This window comes from Macrosteles quadrilineatus, unplaced genomic scaffold (genome assembly GCF_028750875.1).
Source record: "Macrosteles quadrilineatus isolate MER2022 unplaced genomic scaffold, UCM_ALF_1.0 Scaffold_6__1_contigs__length_79288215, whole genome shotgun sequence".
NCBI lineage: Eukaryota > Metazoa > Arthropoda > Insecta > Hemiptera > Cicadellidae > Macrosteles > Macrosteles quadrilineatus.
The window spans coordinates 16762098-16787945 of NW_026542599.1; the positions used below are offsets into that span (position 1 = coordinate 16762098).

Genomic DNA, 25848 nt, shown 5'->3' on the forward strand with positions numbered 1-25848 from the left:
TTAGAAACACATTAGGCATATTAAAGTTACGAAAAACCTATAGGGCTATGCCCCACGGGGGTATAAGGTTTTCATAAATGAATTAAAGAATATTGCCAGTTGTTTTAACCAAACCAGTTGGTTCTATGATATTAAAGCATTCAAAAGCTACAAGATTTACATGGTGCAGTACTATTTTTTGCATTCATGACAACAGCTAATTTAAACTAAGCAGCAACAAAACGCTGTAATACACAATGAGAACTGCAAAATTAGGATTATTTACAGCTATGTTTATGTTTTTAATTTTATAAATAATTGTGATAATGTGCTAATGTTTGACAGTTTACTTTTTTCTATTGTTTTGGTGCAGTGTTACACCATTACGGCTACGGTAGATGTGTTTATTATTACATATCGTAAATTTAAGATTTAAGATTTAAATATTCTCAAACCGTTTTTACGCCCATTGCAAACGCAAAGCACGAGTATAACTGCAATAAGCATTTTATACTTATACGCCAACCCAGTACGAAGGACGGGTACCCTGCTAGTAAAGTTATAAGGTCATATATTTAAAGACAACCTTTTTATTCTCTAAATTCAACTAACACACAGTTTTCTTCAACAACAAACTTTTGACATCAAACTTCTGATGACTAGCATTGTTGAGAAGCATTAAGGACTGGGATCGCGGAACGTCACAACAATGGGATCGCGGAACGTCGCAACAATGGGATCGCGGAACGTCGCAACAATGTGATCGTGGAACGTCGCAACAATGGGATCGCGGAACGTCGCAACAATGTGATCGCGGAAGACGCCCCCGTGCAGTGGTGCATTGTAAAAAAATATAAAACGGTCTCGAAAACTACAATATTACAGTAGTGTGGTTTATCCCATTGCTCAGTAATACAACCTAAGTGCGTTATATAAATAATATCCAATGTCATTAATCGCAATATCCTTTTATTTTGCACAGAATTTTATAATTTACTAGTATACTGTAGGTGGTTTGTTATAACCATTTTATTAGTCTTTACTCTTTTGTTTATATTTCCCATTTTAATTTATAACACTGTAAATTCTAGCACTACTTAATTCTAGCACGGATATTGTTTTTAGTTAAATAAACAAGATATTGACAATTTAAAGGAAGTCAAAAGAACCGTTTTAGAATTCAGAGCAAAAACATCACTCGTATTATAGTATAAGATTGTAATTATAAATATGCACAGTAATTTTTGTCACAAGTCGACCCCCTCACTCAATATCTTTGGCGTCCCTCCAACCCTTCTTCAATTTCATCTTGCAGCTGTCCAATATTGTGAACAATTTTCGAATACATGGCTGACTAACGGGTCCTATATAAAAAGCAATTGTGTTCTAATAGCTGGACACATAATTGTATAATCATGTGCAATTAATTGTTGTCACGATACTGCTAAAAAAAGTTTTTAATAGTAATAATCCCTTTTTATAGCTTGAATCATTTTCAGTTTCTTTGGAATTTTGATAGCACAATATTGAAAATAAGAAATATTTTGTATATAATGACCTGCATTATTATTTTTGTTGTGTAATTTTGATTTAGTTGCTTGTTTTGTTGAAACTTTAATACAAGCTAATTAAAAGGCTACATTGTGTATTGTAGGTTCAATAGAAATATTTTGGGATGATTTTATAAAAATATTTATAAAATACGGCTACACTAACCCGAACAGATGTGGTACTCCTTTGTTATACTAACCTCATCAGGGTTTCAACATCAAATTAGTTAAATTAATTTTATCATAAAAAATCAAAATGTATACAAATCGAATTAATTTTATACATCAAATTAGGTTGGGTTATTTGTACATAAAATATTTTAAATGTACTTTAATTTTAAAATATTTATTTAGTTTTTAGTCTAACCTAATCTAGCATGGTTGGTATAACAGACGTGTGCCAAAAACTGTTACCACGCATTTTTTACTCATCCAGGTGTGTATAATTTATATATCTCTAGCACAATATAATTTCTTTTATCCTTGATAGTATGAATTAGTAAAAATACTGCAACCAGATGCTTTGGTAATCAATACTTACTCTCCAATAACATAAACCAAAAAAAACCTTAAATTACATACCAACTTTCAAATATTACAAGCTAAATACGATTAACCTGAAAAAAATTAAATTAAGTTACTGAGCATTTTAAACATTTTGGTATGTATAATATGATTTTGCATGGCCCACTACGAATTTTTGACTTATCATGTATCCAAGGAGAAGGGCACAGATTATTTATCTTTTTTGATTATCGTTATTTCAGCTAATTTAAGAACACGTACAATTCTGATCAAGGAGTTATTAATCTTTTTTCACTCTAATATTGACAATAAAATCTTAATATTTTGCTGATAAACACATGTAATCAAACCTACCAATAAGCGCACATAGATAACTAAATTTAAAAACAATCGTTGGTCAAGGTTAAATGAATCCTTGCGACAACAAAAAAATTCCCGAGCTATATGGGACCCATACGCTCTTACTATATTTAGCTGAATATTATGTGGTAAAGAAGTTATAACAATCGTCTTTGGCAAGATTTACTTCAACAGCCAACTAAACCACACGTTTTCAGTCGTAAATATTCGATTACGCTGACTTTGCATTTTTTTTCCCATTCTTCCTGCTTTAGATATAAACCATCGGGCTTCAGTTTGTTTATCATATCCTTTGCGCTACATGAATCCTCATTGCAAAGTTTTTCCGTTGGAAATCGTTTGAACCTTTCCTTGGGATCAGGCTTCAAGGGAGAGTACAGGAACAACTGTAACAAATGCACTGCTATGTAATTGTGAGCATACGACCGGGACTGCATTGCAGCACTTATGACTAAAACAAAAACGAGAAAAGGCCAACTTTTGGATGTTAAAGTTGCTCAGTGATCTCAAAAAAGGCTCCAGAACAGCTCACTTCCTTAGATCAGCTGGTCAACTAAACTACTCTGAACCTTGTGTACTGATCTAGAAGATTAAAAATTGGTCTAATGTAAGTGATCTAATATTGAATCTTAGGGTGAATTTTAATATTTTATCCTTTCATTATTGATGATAGTTGTTTTGATAATTATTAATTGTCTCGCATTATTTTGTCTTTATAGATATTGAAATGTTAGTTTTGTATTAAAGCAATAATAAATAATAAATATAAGACTTGGGTCAACGTATCTAAATAAATAAGTTAAAGAGGGTGCAAGTTAATTTTCAGCCACCCTCATGGTTATTTGGATTTGAAACGTTTTAGTGCGCCATTTTGTTATTAGTGGGCCGATTTTGGTTTTCATTATTTCAATTTTTATGTTTCGTCAAGACCTGTAAAATGATACCAAACTCGACTATAATTGTCATTTGAAAATGTTGAGCTACCCCCTACCCCCACTACCCCTAAGAGACAAATTTTATAAATTAACCATAATTATTTCTGACCCTCATAGCTAAGAAGGTTGCCACAAACAGGTTTATATTGTGTTTGTTTCATAAACATTGTGTCATAGAATATTTCAGGATTTAAAGAACTGTTCTTTTTTATGACACTGTTTAATGCTAGGTACTCTACATTTTCAGGTTTTTTTCAGTATGCCCTGTTAGTTGAGATTATAATTCATTGAAGAAACTTTACCGATTGAGACTTGAGACCGACAATAATCTACCTGGACCCTATGGTATTTTGAAAGCAACGATCACATAAGACCAATAGATGGAGCAAGCCTATCTAACTAACATTAAAGCAGGTGAAGCCAGGTCCGCGATCTTATTGTAGGCTAAAAGCGCTAGATGTCGATTAAAACGGCACCAAAACTCAATGTTCCGCTTCAAAATAACTCGACATTTGCCTACTTAAACTTAAGTTATATGGTTGAAACTTCGTATGAGAGAAGTCAATAAAAATAGGACACTATGGGTTCTAATTAAAAGGTACTTTTAAATGAGTTTTAAAATATGACATGAAAAAGTTCGTCGGCTGCTACTTTTTTCTTTTTTGGTCAGGTAAGTTAAAAAACGGTGGATTTTGTAGCCAAAGAGTTGAATCTTTTGGATCATATTTTTTTTAAATCTTTAGCTGGTGTAGTTTAGTTGTAATTTAAATTGTAATATAGGGGCTACTCGCCGCGCCGCGTGGCGTCATGCGGGCAGATTCTGCCTACAACCTCACTTGTAATACAGTTTAGATACTCAAGATTGGAGCTAAACAGAACAGTTACTAAACTAATTAGAAAAACACGAAGTACATACAAATGTTCTTTGTTTTTTTTATTCATCTAAAAATTAATATTTTATATGACTCTTTTACAAAATGTTATATGACAGTCAGAATATAAAGAAGAGTTGTATAAGGAGTTTCGGAGACTATCTTGTGAATTTGAAAATTCATACATTGTAAACCAAACGCCAAAACTTTATCAAACTTTAATACGACATATATACATAGGCCTATATTATAAATTAATTTGTAGCTTTTCAGAATTTTTCTTTTGCCTAAAGAGTTGTTGTTAATTATGCAAACTAACTTTTTCTAAGAAACGGTAAACGCTAGAAAACAAATTAAAAGCGTATTTTGAAGGTCATTGTGTTAGTAATAGAAATATTTATAATACAAAAGCGTATTGTCACGGATATAATTGATATAAACTAACATTTAATTAGATGCGCCCGCTATTAGAGCTCATCTCAGCCGGCATCTTGTTGTAGATTAGTGAAAAATACTGGCTTCACGTCGCGGCCAACATGCTCCATCTATTAGCGTTTATTGAAAGCAACGATCACATAAGACCAAGTTGGTTGGAAGCTTGTGGTGACTGCGCTTTAACGCTTAAGGTCACACAGTTATTTTTTCCAATTTTCTTGTGCATGTGATTTTCTGGGACAGTTTCTTCCAGCTGAGTAACCGATTATCGAACTTATGAACTGAGTCCTGCCATTATACTTGTTCTATATTGGTGTATTAGGTTTTGTGATTTGTTGATTGAGTAAATTGATATGTATTTGTTGGTAATGTTCATATGTTAAATAACATATGTTCTTTAATTGTATTGTTTTTGTTGTTTATTTATGTTTTGATTATGTTTTTGTCTTGAATTGTGATGAAGCCAGTTTTATGATATTAAAGTACAATATTAAATTAGTTTTATGAAAACTGTGTTATTTTATATACGTAAAGTTATCAACATGGTGTCAGGTATGCAACTTTGAGAATATGAATAATATACAACCTCCTGAACCATTTGATTTTACTGAAAAACGTGATGCAACAGAAAACGGGAAGTTATTCAAATGCCAATGGAAGAATTATGTTACTTTGGCAGAAGCTTTCAGCTCGAAGTCAACAAACTTGTCGAATAAGAAGATTCGGCTTGCGCTATTCCTTTCAGTAATAGGACGTAAGGCTGTAAGATTAATAAACAAGCTGTGCAATGAACCATCTGATGTGGATGAAATTATCTCAAGACTTGATGAATATTCTCAGGAAGCAAAGAATGTTACTTACGAACGATACAATTTCAATAGTGCCAAACAAGATGCTCAAGAATCATGCAAGGATTACATTAACCGACTTCATGAACTTGTTGGTAAATGTGATTTTGAAGCCTTGGCTAATCTTTCAAAAAAGGAGATTGAGGAGCAGCTGATATGCGATCGTTTGGTCGCTGGGATCGCTAATGTTCGGTTGCGGAAACGGTTATTGACTAAATCAGATTTGAGCTTAAACAAAGCCACACAGATGTGTATTGCTGATGAGCACTCGGAGAGCTTAGCATTGAAAATTAATTCTAGGAACACAGAAGAAGATTTAGAGGAGAATAAAGACAATAGTTTTAGAGTTGAAAAAGACACTAACATGCGGACTTGCAAATTTTGTGGCAAGAATCATATTTGGGGTGCCAAGTACTGTGCTGCATATGGAAAAGTCTGTAGTAAGTGTAAACAAAAGAATCATTTTGCAAATGTGTGCAAGCAAAATATACGCAAGGTTTGTCATGTTGAAGCGGATAGTAGACCCAAGGATGACACATCCGCATATGAAGATCGTTCGAACTAGGATGATGACATATACCATGTCAAAGAAGAAATACCGAAGAAACGCTTATTCATTGATCTCCTACTCTGCATGAAAGACAGTGAACCTTTTATCAAATGCCAACTAGACAGTGGATCATCATGCAACGTCATTGGCTACGAGACGCTAAAGAAGTTAGTGGGAATCCTAAGATTGAAGGAGAGCAGTACAAGACTTACTTTCTATGGTGGTGAATCTCAGTTTTCCCTTGGAAAAGTCCAGTTGAATGTTAAGTGGAAAAATAAGAAACACAAATTGATTTTTGAGGTCATCGAGACACCTCACAATCCACTACTTGGTGCGCAAGATTGTATTAACCTTGGTTTGATTTCATTTGATGAATTGGTCTATCAAATCCAAAGTTGTAAAGTCTCAGAGAAAATGCTATCTTCTTTTCCAGATATTGGAAATGGTTTAGGGTGTTTTGAAGGACACTGTGAATTTAAGCTAGATACATCAGTACGTCCGATTGTCGTTCCTCCACGGCGATATCCTGTGGCTCTAAAGAAAGAGATACAAGATGAAATAAAACGTTTGGAAGATCTGCAAGTGATAAAAAAGTGACAGAGCCTACCGATTGGGTTAGTGCCATGGTAGTTGTGAAGAAACCAAACAAATTATGCATTGATCCTCATCAACTCAATAAAGCAATAAAACGCCCGAACTACCAAGCACTGACTATCGAAGAGATTGCTCCCCAGTTGAGTAAAGCCAAAATATTCAGCAAACTAGATCTCAAAGACGGATTTTGGCATGTCAAATTGACAGAAGATTCTAGTAAATTAACAACATTTTGGACACCGTATGGAAGATACCGATGGTTAAGGCTACCTTTTGGTATATGTTCCGCTCCAGAAGAATTCCAGCGGCGTGTGAATGAACAGTTTGAAGATCTGGAAGGGGTCATAGTAATAGCAGATGATGTTGTTGTGTTTGGAAGTGGAGATACTGAAGAAGAAGCTCGCATTGACCATAACAATAATTTAAAATCACTACTTCAAAGGGCTCATGAGAAAAATTTTAAGCTTAACTTATCAAAATGTATGATTGGTATGAAGGAAATTAAATATATGGGTCATGTAGTCAGTGCAGATGGATTGAAGCCTGACCCCTAAAAGATTTCAACAATAAGAAATAAGAAAGCACCACAAAACAAAGAAGAACTGCAAAGATTTCCTGGATTCATGAATTATTTGGGAAAATTTTTTTCCTAAACTCTCAGATGTATCAGCACCATTACGATCACTGTTGAAGGAAGGTAATTTGTGGATATGGGAAAAAACTCATGATGAAACATTTAAAAAGCTAGTCCATTTGGTAACATCATCTCCAACCTTAAAATACATTGACATAGAAAAACCTGCAACTGTGCAGTGTGATGCTAGCCAATTTGGATTGGGAGCTTCCCTGATGCAAGATGGTAAGCCAGTGGCATACATTTCCAGGACTCTTAGTAAGGCAGAATCGTCATATGCACAAATTGAAAAAGAATGCTTGGCAGTAGTTTATGCTCTTGAACGATTTGAACAGTACTTGTTTGGAAAACATGATATAACAGTTGAAACTGGTCATAAACCATTAGAGACCATCTTCAAAAAACCATTGAATTCGGCCTCAAAGCGGTTGCAGCGAATGCTTCTCAGACTGCAAAGATTTAATTTCAATATAATATATAGACCAGGAAGAACAATGTTCATCGCAGACTTTTTGTCTCGAACACCCATTACAGGAGATAAATCACATGAAGATAAAAGTATTCAAATCTTTTCAACAGACAGTCTAAAGTGTTTTGAAAACTCCAGTTCAATAATGTACTTAAACGTGACAGACGAAAGACTAGACCAGATTAAGAATATCAAAAAATCAGATCCAACTATGAAAAGACTAATTAACACGATTTACAATGGGTGGCCTATAAGTAGCAAGCAACTATCCGAGGATCTCAGACAATATTGGCCATTTCGTGATGAACTAAGTGTAGAGGATGGGATCGTTCTCAAAGGAGAAAGAATTGTGATTCCAGTTTCATTACGAAGAGAATTAATTCAAATAATACATTCCTCTCATCAGGGATCAGATGCATGTATCAGACGTGCACGAGATGTGTTTTTCTGGCCCTGTTTGAGTAGAGACATAAAAAATGATATAAGTTCCTGCAAGATATGCAAAATGTATGCACCAGACCAACGAAGAGAACCTTTGATACTTGAGAAAACTCCGGAGAGACCCTGGCAAAAAGTAGCCATTGATTTTGCCCAGGAAGGTTCGATTCACTATTTGATTGTCTGTGACTATTTTTCGTCATTTTTTGAAGTGAAAAAGGTAACAAAATGCACAAGTGAAACCCTGATAACATTTTGCAAAGAACTGTTTGCAAGGTATGGAATACCAGAGGTGGTTGTTTCAGACAGTGGAACGCCCCTGAAAAGCTAGATACATGCGGACATATATTTTCAGTGCGGCGCAGTTACAGTCACGTCGTCAGAGCCGTGTAGATGAATGCCTTCGCAATCGGGAGACAAAATATCCCCCCTTAATATTAACTGTGGAAAATGAATAGTCTGGGCATGGCTCAAAGTTTTCACGAGTTTGCTAAAAATTGGAATTTTAAGACAGTTCTATCACCACCGTACCATCACCAAGCAAACGGTAAAGCAGAGTCGGCAGTAAAAATTTTCAAGAATCTTTTGAAGAAATCGCGTCAAGATGGAGTGGACTTCCAACAAGCGTTATTAGAACTTAGGAACACCCCATTGCAAGGAATTTGCTTTAGCCCCGCTCAACTCCTCATGAACCGAAGAACACAAAGCAAACTGCCAATAAATAAGAGCTTACTGAAGCCACAAGTTCCACAAAATGTTCAGAATCTATGGGAACGTAAAAAGAGACAGTACAAAAGTCAGTATGACCATGGAACCACAGAGCTGCCTCCATTATCGATTGGCCAATGCGTGTGGTTAAAGAAACAACCCCAACTGAAGAATGCGACATGGCTTGAGGGTAAAGTTGTTCAAAAGGAAGGGAGGAGAAAGTACATTGTGCGCGTGGAAGGAAAAGACTACATCCGAAATAGACAATTTTTAAGAACTTAAAAACATTTTGGAAAAAGGAAGATGTTGTTAATGTTCATATGTTAAATAACATATGTTCTTTAATTGTATTGTTTTTGTTGTTTATTTATGTTTTGATTCTGTTTTTGTCTTGAATTGTGATGAAGCCAGTTTTATGATATTAAAGTACAATATTAAATTAGTTTTATGAAAACTGTGTTATTTTATATAAGTAAAGTTATCAACAGTATTCAAATTTTAAAAGGGGTTTCTTGTTTTCACCTTGATCTTAAAACAAGTGGCGCTCATTCCTTACCTAGTTCGAGCAAGGAAATTCAACTCCTAACCCAACATTCTCACCTACTGAGTACAGCTGAGGTAAGTAGAATTTTGGAAGGTAACATATTTCTATTACCTCAAATGTCATATCTTGTGAACTGGCTTCAAACATCAATGTGTCGCCAGGAGAGGCCATGTATTCCGTATCTTTAACTAACGCCCATACCAGCGCAGTTACAGTCACGTCGTCAGAGCCGTGTAGATGAATGCCTTCGCAATCGGGCACATCTCCAGTTTTCTCGCTTTGCGAATGGGTTAACGAGTGGATTATTTCTTCAACCATATTGCTTAGTATCTTAAATAACAGTGTGCCTGAAACAATTTTGAATCAGTGTTTTACAATTTTCAACTACATATGCATGACCATTTACCACAAGGGCCTGAATACCATAAGTGGCCTCCATATGTTGCCTAATGAATTACACCAACTTCCTCAATACATACTGAAAATATAACCTCAATTTTTTCTAGTTTCCAAATAGATGTTCCTAACTGAATGAATAGTCTGATTGTAATGGCCAATGTAACTGAAAAATTACTAAAAACAAAAGTAACGTTAACAAAACACTTCAAATAAGGAAATGGAATGCTTAAGGTTTATTTCAAATTACGTTAAATAAGCTGTAATTTTGAACCTCGTTAAGTTAATGATGACTTGTTTATGATTGAACGATTGCTAACCTAAAAAATAAGGAACATAACATTAATCCGACTAGTTGAATTGTCGAAATATAATGCACTACTTTAAGTTTACGTTTTAAATTATACAGTATAATAAAAACCATGTAATCTTTTTACCTGCAATTTAATTAATTAGGCTTTCATTTCAAAATTTAACTTCCAATTTTTATTCAATTATTTTATACCTGGATTTAAATGTTTTATTCTTTTCACAATTTAATTCCTTTTTAATTCTGCGTCACGCCCCTTGATTTTGGGTAAAACTTGTTTTTTTCCTTGACGGTTGCTATTAACCGCTTGATGTATAGGCTATGCGATGCGACCACATTTGTTAATATCTGTAATAATTGTATTGTAATTCATGTTTGTAAATGTAAAAAAAAATATTTCTGTGTATAGGCTTTACATATTCTAAAGATTGTTTACAAGGTGGCCACCTAACCTAACTTATCTTGTTTTGAATTTGTCAATTAAATGTTTTTCGCTCAATGGCAACTTAAGGCCTAGTTAAAAGAAAGCTTTAAAATTTTAAATTAAATATTAGAAATGTGTAAATTGTTAAAATGTTTGGTTATTATTTTGGCTAGGGCATGGCATGTTAAATATTTTATAATTATTGTTCTTTGACTTGTTATATATATTTTTGATAAATAAATTTGATATTTGTGTCCAGCCAGCTCTTGAGTTGTCATTGTTGGTCTTCCACCTCAGCAATATTGTGCCGGGATCCCAACATTGGTTTTGCGCTTCCAATGGCCTAACCCTTTTAATCAATGGAGTAGGGACTTCGGTTACACTAGGATCAAATTAGATGGCATGTTAAATAGTTGCATACACTACCTGTATAGTACTGAAGGAATGGATTCACTCTCATCAACAGCTGGGACTGAACGATTTTTTCCATTTTCGATAACAGTGGAATAACCCATCCTGGCAGCTTCTTATTGTTGAGTTTCTGGACAAAAAATTAGATACCTCAACGCCTTCTAAAATAGTAACATGGAAAACTTCTTCCACATAATAATTTTTTTCACCCTTATAAAATATCATTTATTTTAATTTATTGAAAATCTCTCTAATAACTATTATCTTCAAAAAAAGAAGGACCAAATATAGAGCGTTGAGGTAAATAACAGTAACTTGTATAGTATTACGGGGCTAAATTAAAAAGATTTCTTTGTAAAAAAAAAAGGTTGGACCAAATATAGAAACTGCATAACGCAAAGTTTGGCCACGCATATTCTTAACCATTTAGTGAGGTGGCATTAGTGTACATTTACGTTCGTATAACTTTTTTGAGCTGGAGGGGAATACCCAAATAAACTAATTAAAACAAATATTATTATAACAGACTCTGTTCATTATTTTTATTATTTCTATACTCTATTCTGAAAACTATCCTACTTCCTACTTAATATTATAAATGAGAAAGTTTGGATGTTTGTGACAAGTGAACGCGAAAAAACTGGTCGGATTGGGCTGAAATTTGGCATGATGATAGCTCACATTCCCGATTAACATATAGGCATATTCTTATTTCAAAAATCCTTTTGGGCTCCGCCCCAGTGGCTCTGGAGTTTCCCATGTTAACCTTATGAGAAATGGAATTATTGAATCTTAACAGCTGTTTCAATTAAACAAGTTGGTTCTGTTCTATGATGTTCAATAGCATTAAAGTTACAAGGATTACCAACAGGGTTGCAGCACTATTATTTCTTTTACATTTATGACAACAGCTAATTTGCAACCAAAAGGTGAGTGAGCGTAGCGAATGAACTCAAACTTGGAGGCGAGTGAGCGTAGCGAACGAGCTAACCTGAAGGCAAGTGAGCGCAGCGAACGAGATAATCTTGAAAATTAAGAAGTTAAACGGGGCAAAGCCCGCGGGTTACAGCTAGTAACCAATAAATACAACTATAACATACCATCATTTGATATGTATCATATATGTGGAATACATCATCCAGCGTAAGTTTTTTTTTTTTAATTTCTCCATTGATCTTCTTTATTACATCTTTTCCATCGGTTGACAGTTTTTTCATCTCCTTTCGCATATTGCGATCCTTGAGTAGTGTGTAGTGTTTGCATCGAGTATTTTTTTCGTCACTTTCAAAAAGCTGAAAAGTAAATGGTACTCCTTAAAAAAATAATCAAAAACTAACATTTAAAAATAGTAGGCCTAATATTATATTTCATTTTTATACAAAATAAGCGCGTACTGAAGACCCATTATTTTTACTACTTGTGAGTCTTTATCCGATTTCCAATTTTCTATGCTTTATTACACTGTTATTTTCTAATATCTCTAAAGATTTTAGCCAAAACAAATTTAAGCTGCATAGTACAACTCGTTATATCACAAACACCTTAACAAAAATATAAATACACCCGCCGCAGCAAACCTGCAGACTATGTGAATTTCAATTTGATTGAATTGATTCGAAATTAAATGTACTTAAATAACATTAGGTTTCACAAGTACCTAGGTTTCCTGCTACAGGAAGGGCAACAAAGTGTGATTTTTGTAAAATATTAGTAGGTTAGTATAAAATAAATAAATTTGCCAAGTGTTATTAAAATATTTCCATAAAACAAGCAAACTAAAACATTTTACAATATTCTCCATAAGAATAACATGAGAATTTTAAATCTGCAATTTTAGCGAATTTCCCATATAGGGAATAAGCTATCACTGTAGGTCTCATGGTAAGACCTACCCCCCTAGACCTAGACCCGGGACCGATTTCCTTTTTCATTTTGAGGTCCCAATAGGCCAAAAACACCATCCGTTCAAATTCTTATATATAAGCTGTGTCCGTTAGCGCGATAACTCGAGCAAAAATGGTCCAATATTGATGAAATTTGGTACAAACGTGTAAACCTACGGTTATTCGAACGAGTTCGCGAACCAGCATAATCAGACTATGGCAAAAGGGGTTTATGGGGGGTTTTATGGGGTAAAAATTGATTTTTCCCATTTTTGACCCTAAAAACTTTAAATTTCTAAATTTCTCTCTAGACGAAGAGCTTAAAAAAAACAAATAATTTAGTATATTGAAGTGTTTTTGAATGTTCATTGGCTACCGAGAAAATTAAAAAAAATGTTAATTTAAAATTCCCATGTTATTCTTATGGATAAATAAACTGTTGTAGTTTGCTTGTCTATGGAAATATTTTATTCAAATTTGGTACTTTGGTTAATTTCATACTAAGCTATCAATATTTCAATAAAAAAACACACCTCAATATCTTCCCCGTCGCAGCAAACCTAACTACTGTACTCACTAAAATTCATGTTATTTAAATAGGAAATAAATCTGAAAATTGATAGGGAATATTTTAGTAGAAATCAAGCCGGGTAAATGGAAATTCGCTTAGTATGCAGGTTTGCTGCGATGGGGATATTTTGATTTTTTTCCGTAACCATTAACCATAGAAAACACTTTATGTATACTAAATAATTAGGTTTTTTAAGCTCTTTAATATGATTTAGAGAGAAATTGGGAAATCTTGTGTTTTGAGGGTCAAAAATGAAAAAAATTACCCCATAAAACCCCCCGGAAAACCATATTCCCATAGTCTGATCATGCTGGTTCGCGAACTTATTCAAGTTTATCCCGCCTTACACCTTTAAACCAAATTTCATCAAAATCGGACAAAAATTACCCAAGTTATCGCGTTCACGGGCGTATATATATATATATACATATATAGATATATATATATTTAAACGAATTTGACCTCTAGGGACATAAAAATGAAAAAGTATATCGATCCCAGCTCCAGGTCTTACCGTGCCACCTACGGTAATAGCTACTTCCCCATAGGAAAATTCGTTAAAAAGGTTATCGCAAATCTATTAAATCAATACCAACATCACAATTGTCTCCGAAGCGTCTCTGAGGCAGTTTATCATCTTTTCCTTCTAATGTATATTCCCTTTTCATCCATTTGAACCCTTGCGGAATCTCGTACATGCTTTTGAGTACTCGATCCACAGAGTCTATTGCCGCTAATCTCTCGTTCGAAGTAGCTGTAAATCGCTTTTCATTGAATTCAGGGATTTTTTTGTTGTACCTGGTCTTCAAGCTCCGTCCCACACGTCCCATCAACACTTGGCCAACCTGAAACGAATGTCATTATACAACTTAAGATATATAAGTCATCCAATAATCACATATAAGCGATCTGACACACATTTTCTCTTATGAGCTTATGAACAACCCTCATCATAACAAGCGGTGGGAGTAGCTATGGAATTTTTTGGGTAAAGTTTGCAATAACCTTTGAACCATAGTTTTTACTGAATTGGGGGTTGTACCTTTATGTAGAGTTACAAGTCCCATAGCATACGAAGTTTGAATCAAAATCTGTTGGGGTTTTTAGAATTTGATTTTCCTTTATTTAATGGGTTGTTATAGGAAAATCAGTTGCTATTCCTTTTTGAACCATAATTCTTACAGTGATTGGGGTTGTACGATTTTTTATGAACTGAAAGGGTTATCTATCTATCTATCTATACTATTATAAAGAAGAGGTGGTGTCTGTGTGTGTGTGTGTGTGTGTGTGTGTGTGTGTTTGTATGAGCTAATCTCAAAAACTACTGAACCTTTTGGGCTCAAATTGCACACACATGAAGCTACAGTTCCGAGGATACATATAGAACTATTCCCGCTTCAATATTGTCCTAGGGCTATGCCCCGTGGGCTTTCAAAAATTGGAGGTGAGAGATTTCAAAGTAAATTTTAATTGATGGTATCCATGACAACAAAGAACAAACCTACAAAGTTTAAAAATGTAAACAAGCAGTACTAACTGTCAAATTAATTTTGATTTCACAATTCCATACAGCTGGTTCAAACATTCATTTAAATACTGCATGAATATTAGAACAAAGAGGGTAAGGATCATATTTAAAATAATGATGTCACTATCCTGAATGTAAACATTATTTAACATTACTTAAATGGAGCTGACGCTAATGTAATTTCATTATAATAGGATTCTTTCAGTTACATAATTACAGTTTGCAGCACTATTATTTTTTTGCATTTATGACAACAGCTAATTTGAACCAACTAGCCACAAAAAGCTGTGGTACACAATGAGACCTTTACTTTTTTCTATGGTTCAGGGGCAGTGGTAGAACAAAAGAACCAAACTTTCTTAAACCATGTCCTCACCCATAACTGCAATAAGCATTTTATACTTATATGCCAACCCCGTACGAAGGACACTCTGCTAGTAACATACTAAATGTTAATCTAAATCTTGTATCAGACAGAAATTGCCCTTTTGAGTTTTAAAGGCATATAGATGGACTTAAATTAATGGTAAAAGATGTAAAAATTAAGATTTTTAAGTAAAAAACTGCAGAAATCGCCTTGAAAGGGAAGAGCCTCAATCTCAGAAATCCAACGACTTGCATAGAAGAACAATTATAATAAGAATAATAATAATAATGTATTTATTGCTCTTTGACAATTATTCCTTGTATAGCAAACGTCAATCAATACAAAAAATTCAAGAAATGAGATAAAATACAATCGCTGTGTAAACTAAGGTAGGAAATTGGGTATTTATTTATAAAATTTATATATATATTTATATTATGTAAAAACAGTAAATGAATAAACTATTAATTAATAACAATAAATAAACTCCTAACAAAAGTAATAACAGCAATTATTTTAATAAACAATGACTAAAAAGTAACTAAACAAACCCCTGGGGAAGAAAATTTTGTAATCTATTCAACTCCAACGGTATTTAGTGAACTCATCCACCTCGTAAAACACACGCTTCGTTAACTCTCTCTTCAGTCTTGTTTTAAACAAATGAGAACTCTCCAGGCTTTTTAGTCTCTCAGGAAGAGCGTTAAGGAACCCGACACCCACTTGGGAAGGGAGTTTCGCAAACGCAGCTGTGCGGGGTTGGACAGTGCGAAAATCGTCCCTTGCTCTAGTTCCATAGCTGTGAATAGCATTGCCTTGAATAGGTAAGTGTTGGAAACGGCAATAAACCGCAGTCTCCAAAATATAAAGGGATGGTAGGGTCAAGATTCCAAGCTCCCTGAAAGCAAGCCTACACGTCTCTCTTTCATGTTGACTTAAATTTGCAATGAGTCTGATGGCTCTTTTCTGGAGTATAAACACCCTTTCAAAATCAATCTCGCTTGGCACAACCACCCCATAACCTAATTCCATAGGAAAGGTGGGGGTGAACAAGGCCATAATAGGCCATGATTAGAACTTGTTATGTGTAAGTTTGTTTGAGACTCCTATAGGCAAAAATACCTTTTGTGATTTTGGAGCAGAGGCTATCAATGTGATCTTACCAGTTCAGCGCCTTATCCAGGTGCATCCCTAGGAACTTGATGGAATCAACCTCCTCTAAAGAGGTGTCATCCACCATTACTGTGGGTGTAGACTCATTGTCACGGCGACGAAGTGCAAAATGAATGTAACATGTTTTTGATCGTGCTTAAATTTTTGGATTGGAATTTTTGAATGCAGGCGTTCAAGTTGATGAAGCTTTCAATTTCAAGGGTTTCTTGGGATTTTGATTCAAAATAGAGAGTCGTGTCATATGCATACTGTATGACCTTCCCACTGTTCATTGAGGAGTGGATGTCATTGGCATAAATCAGGAACAAAACTGGACCAAGGATCGATCCCTGCGGGACACCTTGGTAGACACTTGAAGTCTTTGATTTGCCATCCGACACCTGTACATACTGAGTCCTACCAATGAGGAATGTTTTCAGCCAGAGAAGGGGCACCCCGCGGATGCCACTTAGCTCCAGCTTTTGTAACAGTATGTCGTGATCCACACAATCGAACTCCTTAGAAAGGTTCAACATCACAAGGAACAAACCATAAAATTCGTCAAGCAGGACAAATACTTGTGTGTTATGCTGGAGTATAACCTAGGTTTATGTAACCACGCAGAAGAAGTTGGAGCGAAGTCAATCGACCTTTTTGGAAACCTTACCAGACCAATCAGGCTAAAGAACGGGGTCAAATTTTCCAGGATCAATTTCCCTTACAAGACGGTATTTATACCAGTTATATTCTACGTGTTGAGAGCCTGGGACTTCAGGATCAACCAGGACCATCTTGCACGACTCTTAAAGGAAGCACAGAGAATAGTTCTAATAGAACAAACTTTTTACAAGCGTTTTCTCAGCGTTGGTGGACAATCTCAAGATCAAGATTCCAAGATCAAGATCCATCTCAAGATTAAACAGGCAGACACCTCAGGGAAAGAACAGTACTACTACGAGACGAATCCAGGAGCCTGATCACTACAAGATCTAGAGTGGAGTGGCAAGAAGAGTGGAAAAACTCGACAACAGGAAGACTTACTGTACCCATGAACTATTCCCGAACATCTCGGCTAGGGTAAAGGACTGTTTGTATCACACTTCAATCCAGCTGCTTACAGGTCATGAAGTGTTTAGCACTTACCTGTTCAGATTCGGAAAAAGAAACCCGAAGACTGTCCGGACTGTGGGGAGCGAGATCACCCGTACCACATACTTCTGTTGTGTCAATCACACGCAGATCTGAGATAAGAGGCATCACAAGGTCGTGGAGCTTCTCCACCCTCGTCCGTGAAGAAGATCTTCATAATCTGGAGAACCACTCACCAAAGACGAGACTTGTAAAAGATGGTACCAAACATTCATAAATCAACAGCTGGATTGGTAGTGGACACCAACCCCGAACATGACTACAAGTTTAGACATCATCCTACCAACAATGTTGACTTCTGCTTGGGTCCGTGGGCATCTTTCATCGCTGGACTTGGAGATTAACGGACAGACAACACTGCATCCTGTATGACGCCACTAACAAAAAAATTAGATTCTAGAATCAAAAATAGAAATAAATACAAGTTTCCACCAATGACAGAGTAAGAAGAGAATATAAAACGAGGTATGTCGAAAGATAGAACTTGGTGGAGAAACAAACAGAAATTAAAAATGTAATCATAGAACACCGTGGTATTTTAAGTACGCCCCCAAAGCCATGCCCCCAAAACCAAAAATTTTACCTCGTGGTTGATAAATACTCGTAAACATGAGTTCAACACCAGTACCAGTAGTTTGGTATGACCATATTCATGAAACCTTTCTAACTACAATTTTAGTTGTAGGGCCTATTACCGGCCAAGAACACAGCAGTACCAATTCTATCGAGGAACCAAGAAGATCTGTTCGCTGACAGAAGAGCGCGCGTCAACACCGTGTTCGAGGGTAAGCTAACTGAGAAGTGGAGTGGATTGCACAAGAGGATTCATATCTTATTGGTTGGGCTTTTGCTTGATGAATTGGAGCTTTAAATACGCTGGACTGAAGAGGCTCAGCTGTAAGCTTAGTATTTTTATCAGCGAGACAAATCTTCGTACAAAGGAAACTCAACCCATGAGCTTGTTAGTTTTATTCCCTATTTAACTAATTTAAGATTTAACTGATAAGTAGGTTTGCTGCTACAGGGAGGGAAATTTATTTTATGAAAAATTGTGTTTAGTTTAATTAAAATACATATATAAACAAGCGAACTACAACAGATAACTTTTTCTACCAAAAAACAACATAGGAATATTTTAAGTACAGTTTTGGGAAATCTATCTGTAACCTTTAATCCTACAACAACGCTTCAAATACCCCCACCGTAGCAAACCTGCAGACTTAGCGAATTTCCTTTTGCCTGATTGGATTAACACTAAAATTTATCCTTAAAAATATTACATTTATTCCCTATTTAAATAGAATTAGTTAACGAGAACTTTAGTTTGCTGCACAGGGAGGGTAAACAATTGTTTTTTGTTGTAAAATTGTTATTCTGTGGTTTAGTAAGAAATGGATGTATTTTCCGAATTTGATCGAAATACTATCATAAACAAGCAAACTAAACAGTTGACTTATTTTTTATAAGAATAACGTAGGAATGTTGAATTTACAATTTTTTGGAATTTTCTCCGTAACCATTAGGCGCATAATTGGAAATGAATTGTGAAATTTTGTGTTTTTAAGGTCAAAAATGGGAAAACCCTATTTTTATCTCATAAAACCCCGTTCCTATAGTCCGATCATGCTGGTTCGAGAACTCGTTCGAATTAATGTAGGTTTCCACGTTTGTAACTAATTTAATCAAAATCGGATCATTTTTGCTTCAGTTATCGTGCTAGCAAACACACACAAACACACACTTATATATCCCGGGTCCAGGTCTTACCATGAGTACATCGGTAATAGCAATAGCTTATTCCCTATATGGGAAATTCGCTAAACACAAAACTAATTTTAGGTCTTCACTATAATTGGAATGAAAAATTAATTTTTTTGTGTTTTTAGAGTTAAAATAAAATACCCCCGCCGCAGCAAACCTGCAGACTAAGCGAATTTTAACTTGTCTGATTACATTTTTAATAAAATATTTCCATAAATAAGGTATAATTATTCCCAATTTAAATAATATTAGATTTCACGAGTGCTTAGGTTTGCTGCTACGGGGAAGGTAAAAGTGTTTTTGACCTTACGTAAATATTTTAGGATGAAATAAATAAATTTGCCAAATTTTAACAATATATATAAACAAGTAAACTACAACGATTTTCATTTTCTCCTTAACAATAACATGGGAATTTTAAATTACACTAGTGTTGAATTTTCTCCCTGTTAGGCATACAACACCGCTTAAAAATACTAAATCATTTCTTGTTGTTTTTGGCCTTTAGGGACCTCAAAACGAAAAACGAAATCGGTCCTGGGTCCAGGTCTTACCATGAGTAGAGTAATACGGTAATAGCTTATTTCCTATATGGGAAATTCGCTAAAATGAACAAAAAAAATGAAACTCCTTAACACTAAGTTCCCATCAACCCATCTTGTTTCCAAGCTCATTCAAGTCTACAAAGCCCAATACTTTAATTCTGAATTTCATCAAAATCGGAGCCAAATTACTCAAGTTGTCGTGTTTACGTACACGCATAAGCACATGCACATGACATATTAAACTTATAGTGTTTTTGGCCTCTAGGAATATCAAAAGAAAATAGTAAATTGTTTCCAGGTTCGGTCTTACCGGTGAAACCTACGGTAATAGCTAGTAGCTACTTTCCTATAGGGAAATTTGTTAAAGTACTTTGAACACGTCGTAAATATAACCTCAATAACATATTAGTCGTGGTTTAACATTCATAATTTAATAAGTCTATTTATCTATGATCAACTGTCGTCATAACGTCATGTTAAACACATGCATGTTAAACCATATAGAGGTTATATTTATGATGTATTCTAATCGTTGTAGCGAATTTCCTTGTAGGGATGTTATTGTTATTACTACTGATGACACGGTAGGACCTAAACCGGGTTGTTATATAATAAAAACAAAAAATAAAAAGTTCTTAATTACGTTAAGAAACGCTTATTACATCAACATCATGATTGGATCTAGGACGTTGATATAATACCTACGCCTTGTCCATATTTTATACGTTTACTTAGTGCGTATTAAATATTCACAACTACTTGTCTGTTATAAATTCTTAAACCAAAACAAAATGTTATTACCTCAGTAAGCCTTTCTTTTCCTTTCGGCCATAGCTTTTCGAAGTCTGATTCACTGTTGAAAATATCCTTTTTCGGGCTCCTTGGTCCTTCGACAAATATCTAAAAATGTGTCAAGGTTTAAAATATATAACTTAATATGAGTCAACCCTAAATGTAAATACCCCGCCGAAACAAACCTGTGCAGACTAAGCGAATTTCAAATTGTCTGATTGCATATTTACTACAATTTTTCCATAAACATAAAATATTTATTCACCATTTAAATAACATTAGATTTAACAAGTAGACTAGTTAGGTTTGCTGCAACGAGGAGGTTTGAAAGTGTTATTTTGACCAAATAGTAAAATAAAAATAAGTTTGACACCCAAAAAAATTAGCACAACATTTTGGGTTTACCTTCCTTTTTAACATACTAAATGTCTCCTAAAATTGAAGCTCTGCTACTACTGTCGCCATATTGAAAAATTTTTGTATTCTTAGCTTTAGTAGCTTTATTATTATAGATGCAGGAAATAGTTATTTGTGCAACTAGTGAGAAAAGTGAGAACAAACTCACTCAATCAACTCCAATCAATCGACACACCAATCAACACACATCAATTGACTCACTCGAGAGAAATCCTTACTCACGAGCCTTAGGCGAGTAAGGAATGGTTTCTCGAGTGAGGCAATTGTACTTTGAACTTGAGTTGCACATTATACTTTTCCTACAGTTACCATAAAACAAATAAATTGGTGAAGAAACATAACCTATTTTTACACATAAGTGAACTTTTAATATAACATTTAATGTGAAGTGACAAATACAACAGTACAACAGCTGACCAGCTGATTTACAGCCAGTGCTGCCAACGTATTTCGCGCGCATACGGCGTTGCCTGCATGTTACGCGCTCACTATTTCGTGCCTTCACGTTGAAAATCTGGAGTGAGACAAAGTAATTAGAGTGGGACAATGTTAACATTGTCTCACTGATGAGCGAATTGGTCACTTTGCTTTCTCAAATCAGCGAGAGAACATGTACATTGTTAGGTAACTGTAGGAAAAAGCTTTTTCGTAACTATGTATTCGAAAATAGCCCATTTCCATACAGCTGAGATCTTCGAAAATCTTAAATTTCCATACGCCAAAAACAAATATTGATCATCTGACTTTTCCTGACATAAAAATTATTTTCGCTACATAAAAAATACTTGGCCTGACAACAACAAAGTTACAATCAGCTGAATTTTACACTAAAATATCATTGTACAGCCGTATTGTGTTTAGAAAAATGAATGGTTTTAGAAGTATCAGGTATTTTTTAAGTTTGATGAAGTAGATTTTTTCATCGTGATAAAAAGTATCGTCCAATCCTCGTCACGAAAGTTCCATTTCGGGGAGAGATTTCACGTGCGAGCTCGTCTTCTACTCGCATGTAAAACACTATCTCGCCCCGAAATGGGTCACTTTCGTGACTATAGCCAGGAATAAATATAGTATACACAACATGTAGTCCATCTAAAAATACACATTTTTGGTAAATATAATTTTTCTCCAGGTTATTTGCGATTAAGTAAAGTAGGTTATTTTGTATTTATCAAAAGAAAGTTGAAATCCATCGAAATCGACGGTTACTTTCAAGTTTTACAACAATTCAACCTAATTATACGATAGAGTATAACGAACACAAACACAACCGTCATAGACGAAACGATTGAATCGCTTACTGAACAGCAGCTTATTTCCATTAGCAAATTAAATTCAAAATATGTTAAAAGTAGTTTGGAGATCTTATTTTTTTTTAATTATTTTAGTTTTGTAACATCATTTGTTCAAATAATTGTGCAATCTTTGATTTATGTGTGTAAGATGATAAGGTTGTATCTAATGATCGTTTTACATGGTAAAAAAACTAACTTATTTTATAATTTTGAGGTTAACTGTGGGATAAATAATTGTGAACTCATGCGATTTTCTAAGCTGAGTGAGTGGTACTTAGGTTTCTTACAACGAATGTGTGTATTAGATCTTCAGGAGCTTCTGGTAAGTCGTCTTTTTCTTCGTCCTGTCCAGTCACATCTGCAGAGGAAGCGTCAACGAGAAGACAGACCAAAGCAATAGCTGAAATACGATATAAATAGTATTTATTTCAATAAAAACTAATGGCATGTAGGGACATACTAAAAAGCTTAAAACTTAAAACAACTTAACGTAATATGTAAACAAACTAATAATAAAATTATTTATTTGTCTAGATGAATATCCCCGGAAACCGTATCTTTGTGTAAACGGGTATCTTAGTTTGCTTTGGTTTTTGTTTTATTTCTTATATATATATTATTATATATACATACATATATATATAATCCAATGTTTGTCTGTCATGCTATGTTTGTCCTTTTCGTTACCAAACGACCATCCGATCATGATGGAAATCTATGGAAGTAAATAAGTATTATACAAAGTGGATTTTTTTTAGCCAAACTGAATGTTTATGGTTTTAGGGTTCCATTTCTCAGTTGTCGATGCTAATCACGAAATTCCTTTCCATCAGAATTGACAGTTGACACGAAAATCTTTGGTTTGGTTTTTTTGTTTTCAAAAAGTCCCAATTACTGTATAGATAACGTTATCCCTGGTTTTAATATAGTAGGCTATACAGTGCATTGCAACTGGCTTAGAAGTAAACCAACTGCGTGTATTGAATTACTGGCTAGGAAAATAAAGCGCAATCCTACTAATATTATAAATGAGAAAGTTTGGATGTATGGATGTATGGATGTATGGATGTATGTTTGTGACAAGTGAACGCGAAAAATACTGGTCGGATTGGGCTGAAATTTGGCATGATGATAGCTCACATTCCCGATTAACATATAGGCATATTCTTATTTCAAAAATCCTTTCGGGCTCCGCCCCTGTGGCTCTGGAGTTTCCCATGTTAACCTTATGAGAAATGGAATTATTGAATCTTAACAGCTGTTTCAATTAAACAAGTTGGTTCTGTTCTATGATGTTCAATAGCATTAAAGTTACAAGGATTACCAACAGGGTGCAGCACTATTATTTCTTTTACAATTTATGACAACAGCTAATTTGCAACCAAAAAGTGAGTGAGCGTAGCGAACGAACTTCAACCTGGAGGCGAGTTCGCGTAGCGAACGAGCTAACCTGAAGGCAAGTGAGCGCAGCGAACGAGCTCCAACCTAAAGGTGAGTGAGCGTAGCGAACGAGCTCCAACCTAAAGGTGAGGGAGCGTAGCGAACAAACTTCAACCAGGACGTGATTGAGCCATGCGAACGAGATAATCTTGAAAATTAAGAAGTTAAACGGGGCAAAGCCCGCGGGTTACAGCTAGTTAACTATATACTAAAGTAAACATAAATCAGCTGTATACGGCTTCTAATGCTATTCTTATGAAAAAACATTGTACGTTATATCTAATTTTCGGTTAAAACTTTGGAAATTCCACTATTTTCCCCGCCGTCATGGTATAGAGACCCTTAATTTGAGCCCTCTCCCGTCGTTCTATCCCAGTCCCCCACAATTTTGACGCAAAGAATCACCTTACGTAATTACATAAATATATATGACATAGACTACTGAGGTACTTTGAAAGTGTATATAAAATCATATATTTTTGGTATGATAACAGTATTTCAAGTTTAGTTTTATGATTCCAACGGCAATATAAATACCCCGCAGGGGCAAACCTGCAGACTAAGCGAATTTAAATTTATCAGGCTGGATTTCCACTAAAATATTTCTTTGAAATTGTCAATTTATTTCCTATTATAAAAAAAAAACATTAATATTATTGACTACTTGGGTTTGCTGCTACGTGGAAATGTTGATAGCTGTGTATGGAATTAACAATCTTACCAAATTTTATTAAAATACATCCTTGAAAAGCAATCTATAATAGTGCATTTATTCTCCACAATAATAAAATGAGAATTTTAAATTGATTAGTTTTTTTTTGTCTTTTTTCGTGACCAATGGACATACAATACACTAAACTATTTTCTTTTATGAGCTCTACAAAATTTTTTGGAAAGAAACTACGACATTTTATATTTTGAGGATCATAAAGGGTAAAATAATTGTTGCCCCATAAAACTCTCCATACAACCCCGTTTCAGTTACATGTTTGTACCAAACTCCATAAAAATCTGATCATATTTACTCGAGTTAATGTGTTAATTTATATGTATATGTATATCAATTTTCATGGATGGTGTTTCTAACCCTTATGACAATAAAACTTATCGGTCCCGGGTCTAGGTCTTGCCATGATACTTACGGTAATTCCCTATATAGGAAGACAGCCAAAAGTACTACCGCTGCAGAAAACCTGATAATTTGTTTCATGCTTGTTAAAATTATCTTTTGTCATACTGCAGCAAAAAAAATGTTTTATTTCATGCTTTAAAAAGTTGTCTTTTAAAATAAATTAATTCCTCAAAATAACGTAATATTAAACCCCCTTTAAAGTAACCAATGGTTTATTTTCTTACTACTTTTATATTTTCATTTTTATATTTTAACTACTTTTTTTATAAAAATTTATGAAAACATATTATCAAAGCGATAATCAAAATAAGACTTGATTAAATGTGCTAAATGCCAGTAAAAAGAAAGACAACATAAAAATAACATTTTCTAATACACTTCTCCCTCTAAAGCAAAATTGTTATAAAAGGATATGTAGTGGTGCGATTTAATTTTGTTTGTAGAAACAAATTTTTCTTTGTTTGCGTTCTCCTACCGTTGCTTTAATTTATAAATTAGTTTTCCTGCTATACTATGTTTTCTTAGTAACTGCTATTGTCATTTTTAATATAATAACAAAATATTCTTAATGTTAGTCTAATGTGTCTTTAAGGGTTGTCCGTGATCTGATTATACAAATCTAAAATCTAAATTTATAATTTTATTCAAAAACTGTTGAGACACATTTTGTTGACACCTGAAATAAGTGTAAAAAGGTTTAAAAAGGAAGAATCTGTCAAAAAGGCTTCATGTAATTCATTAATGCCTAACAATTTGAGTAAATGGAAAAAATGTTTTGTAAAATATTACTTACTCAGAATTGGGTTCATGTCGACTGGTGAGCAAATTGTAACT

General features: G+C 34.4%; 1 protein-coding gene across 1 annotated transcript; it reads right to left on the bottom strand.

The window, feature by feature from the left end:
* Positions 1–657: 657 nt before the first annotated feature.
* On the bottom strand, positions 658–25845 carry LOC128996661 (uncharacterized). The gene is made up of 9 exons (XM_054422091.1): positions 25808–25845; positions 22730–22842; positions 20740–20838; positions 14033–14281; positions 12083–12274; positions 10998–11112; positions 9553–9788; positions 2604–2800; positions 658–850 (listed from the first exon to the last, which is right to left on the bottom strand). The coding sequence occupies exons 1-9, from the start codon at positions 25821–25823 to the stop codon at positions 658–660; spliced, it is 1410 nt and encodes a 469-aa protein (XP_054278066.1). The 5' UTR covers positions 25824–25845.
* Between the last annotated feature and the right edge of the window lie 3 nt (positions 25846–25848).

Excerpts from the sequence above, each read along its gene's own strand:
- LOC128996661 (XM_054422091.1), bottom strand. Across the intron at positions 9,789-10,997 it reads ATTCCTTCAGTACTATACAG|GCACACTGTTATTTAAGATA; the intron begins GTAGTGTATGCA and ends AAATTGTTTCAG. Across the intron at positions 2,801-9,552 it reads CACAAGATATGACATTTGAG|TTGTTCCTGTACTCTCCCTT; the intron begins GTAATAGAAATA and ends CATTTGTTACAG.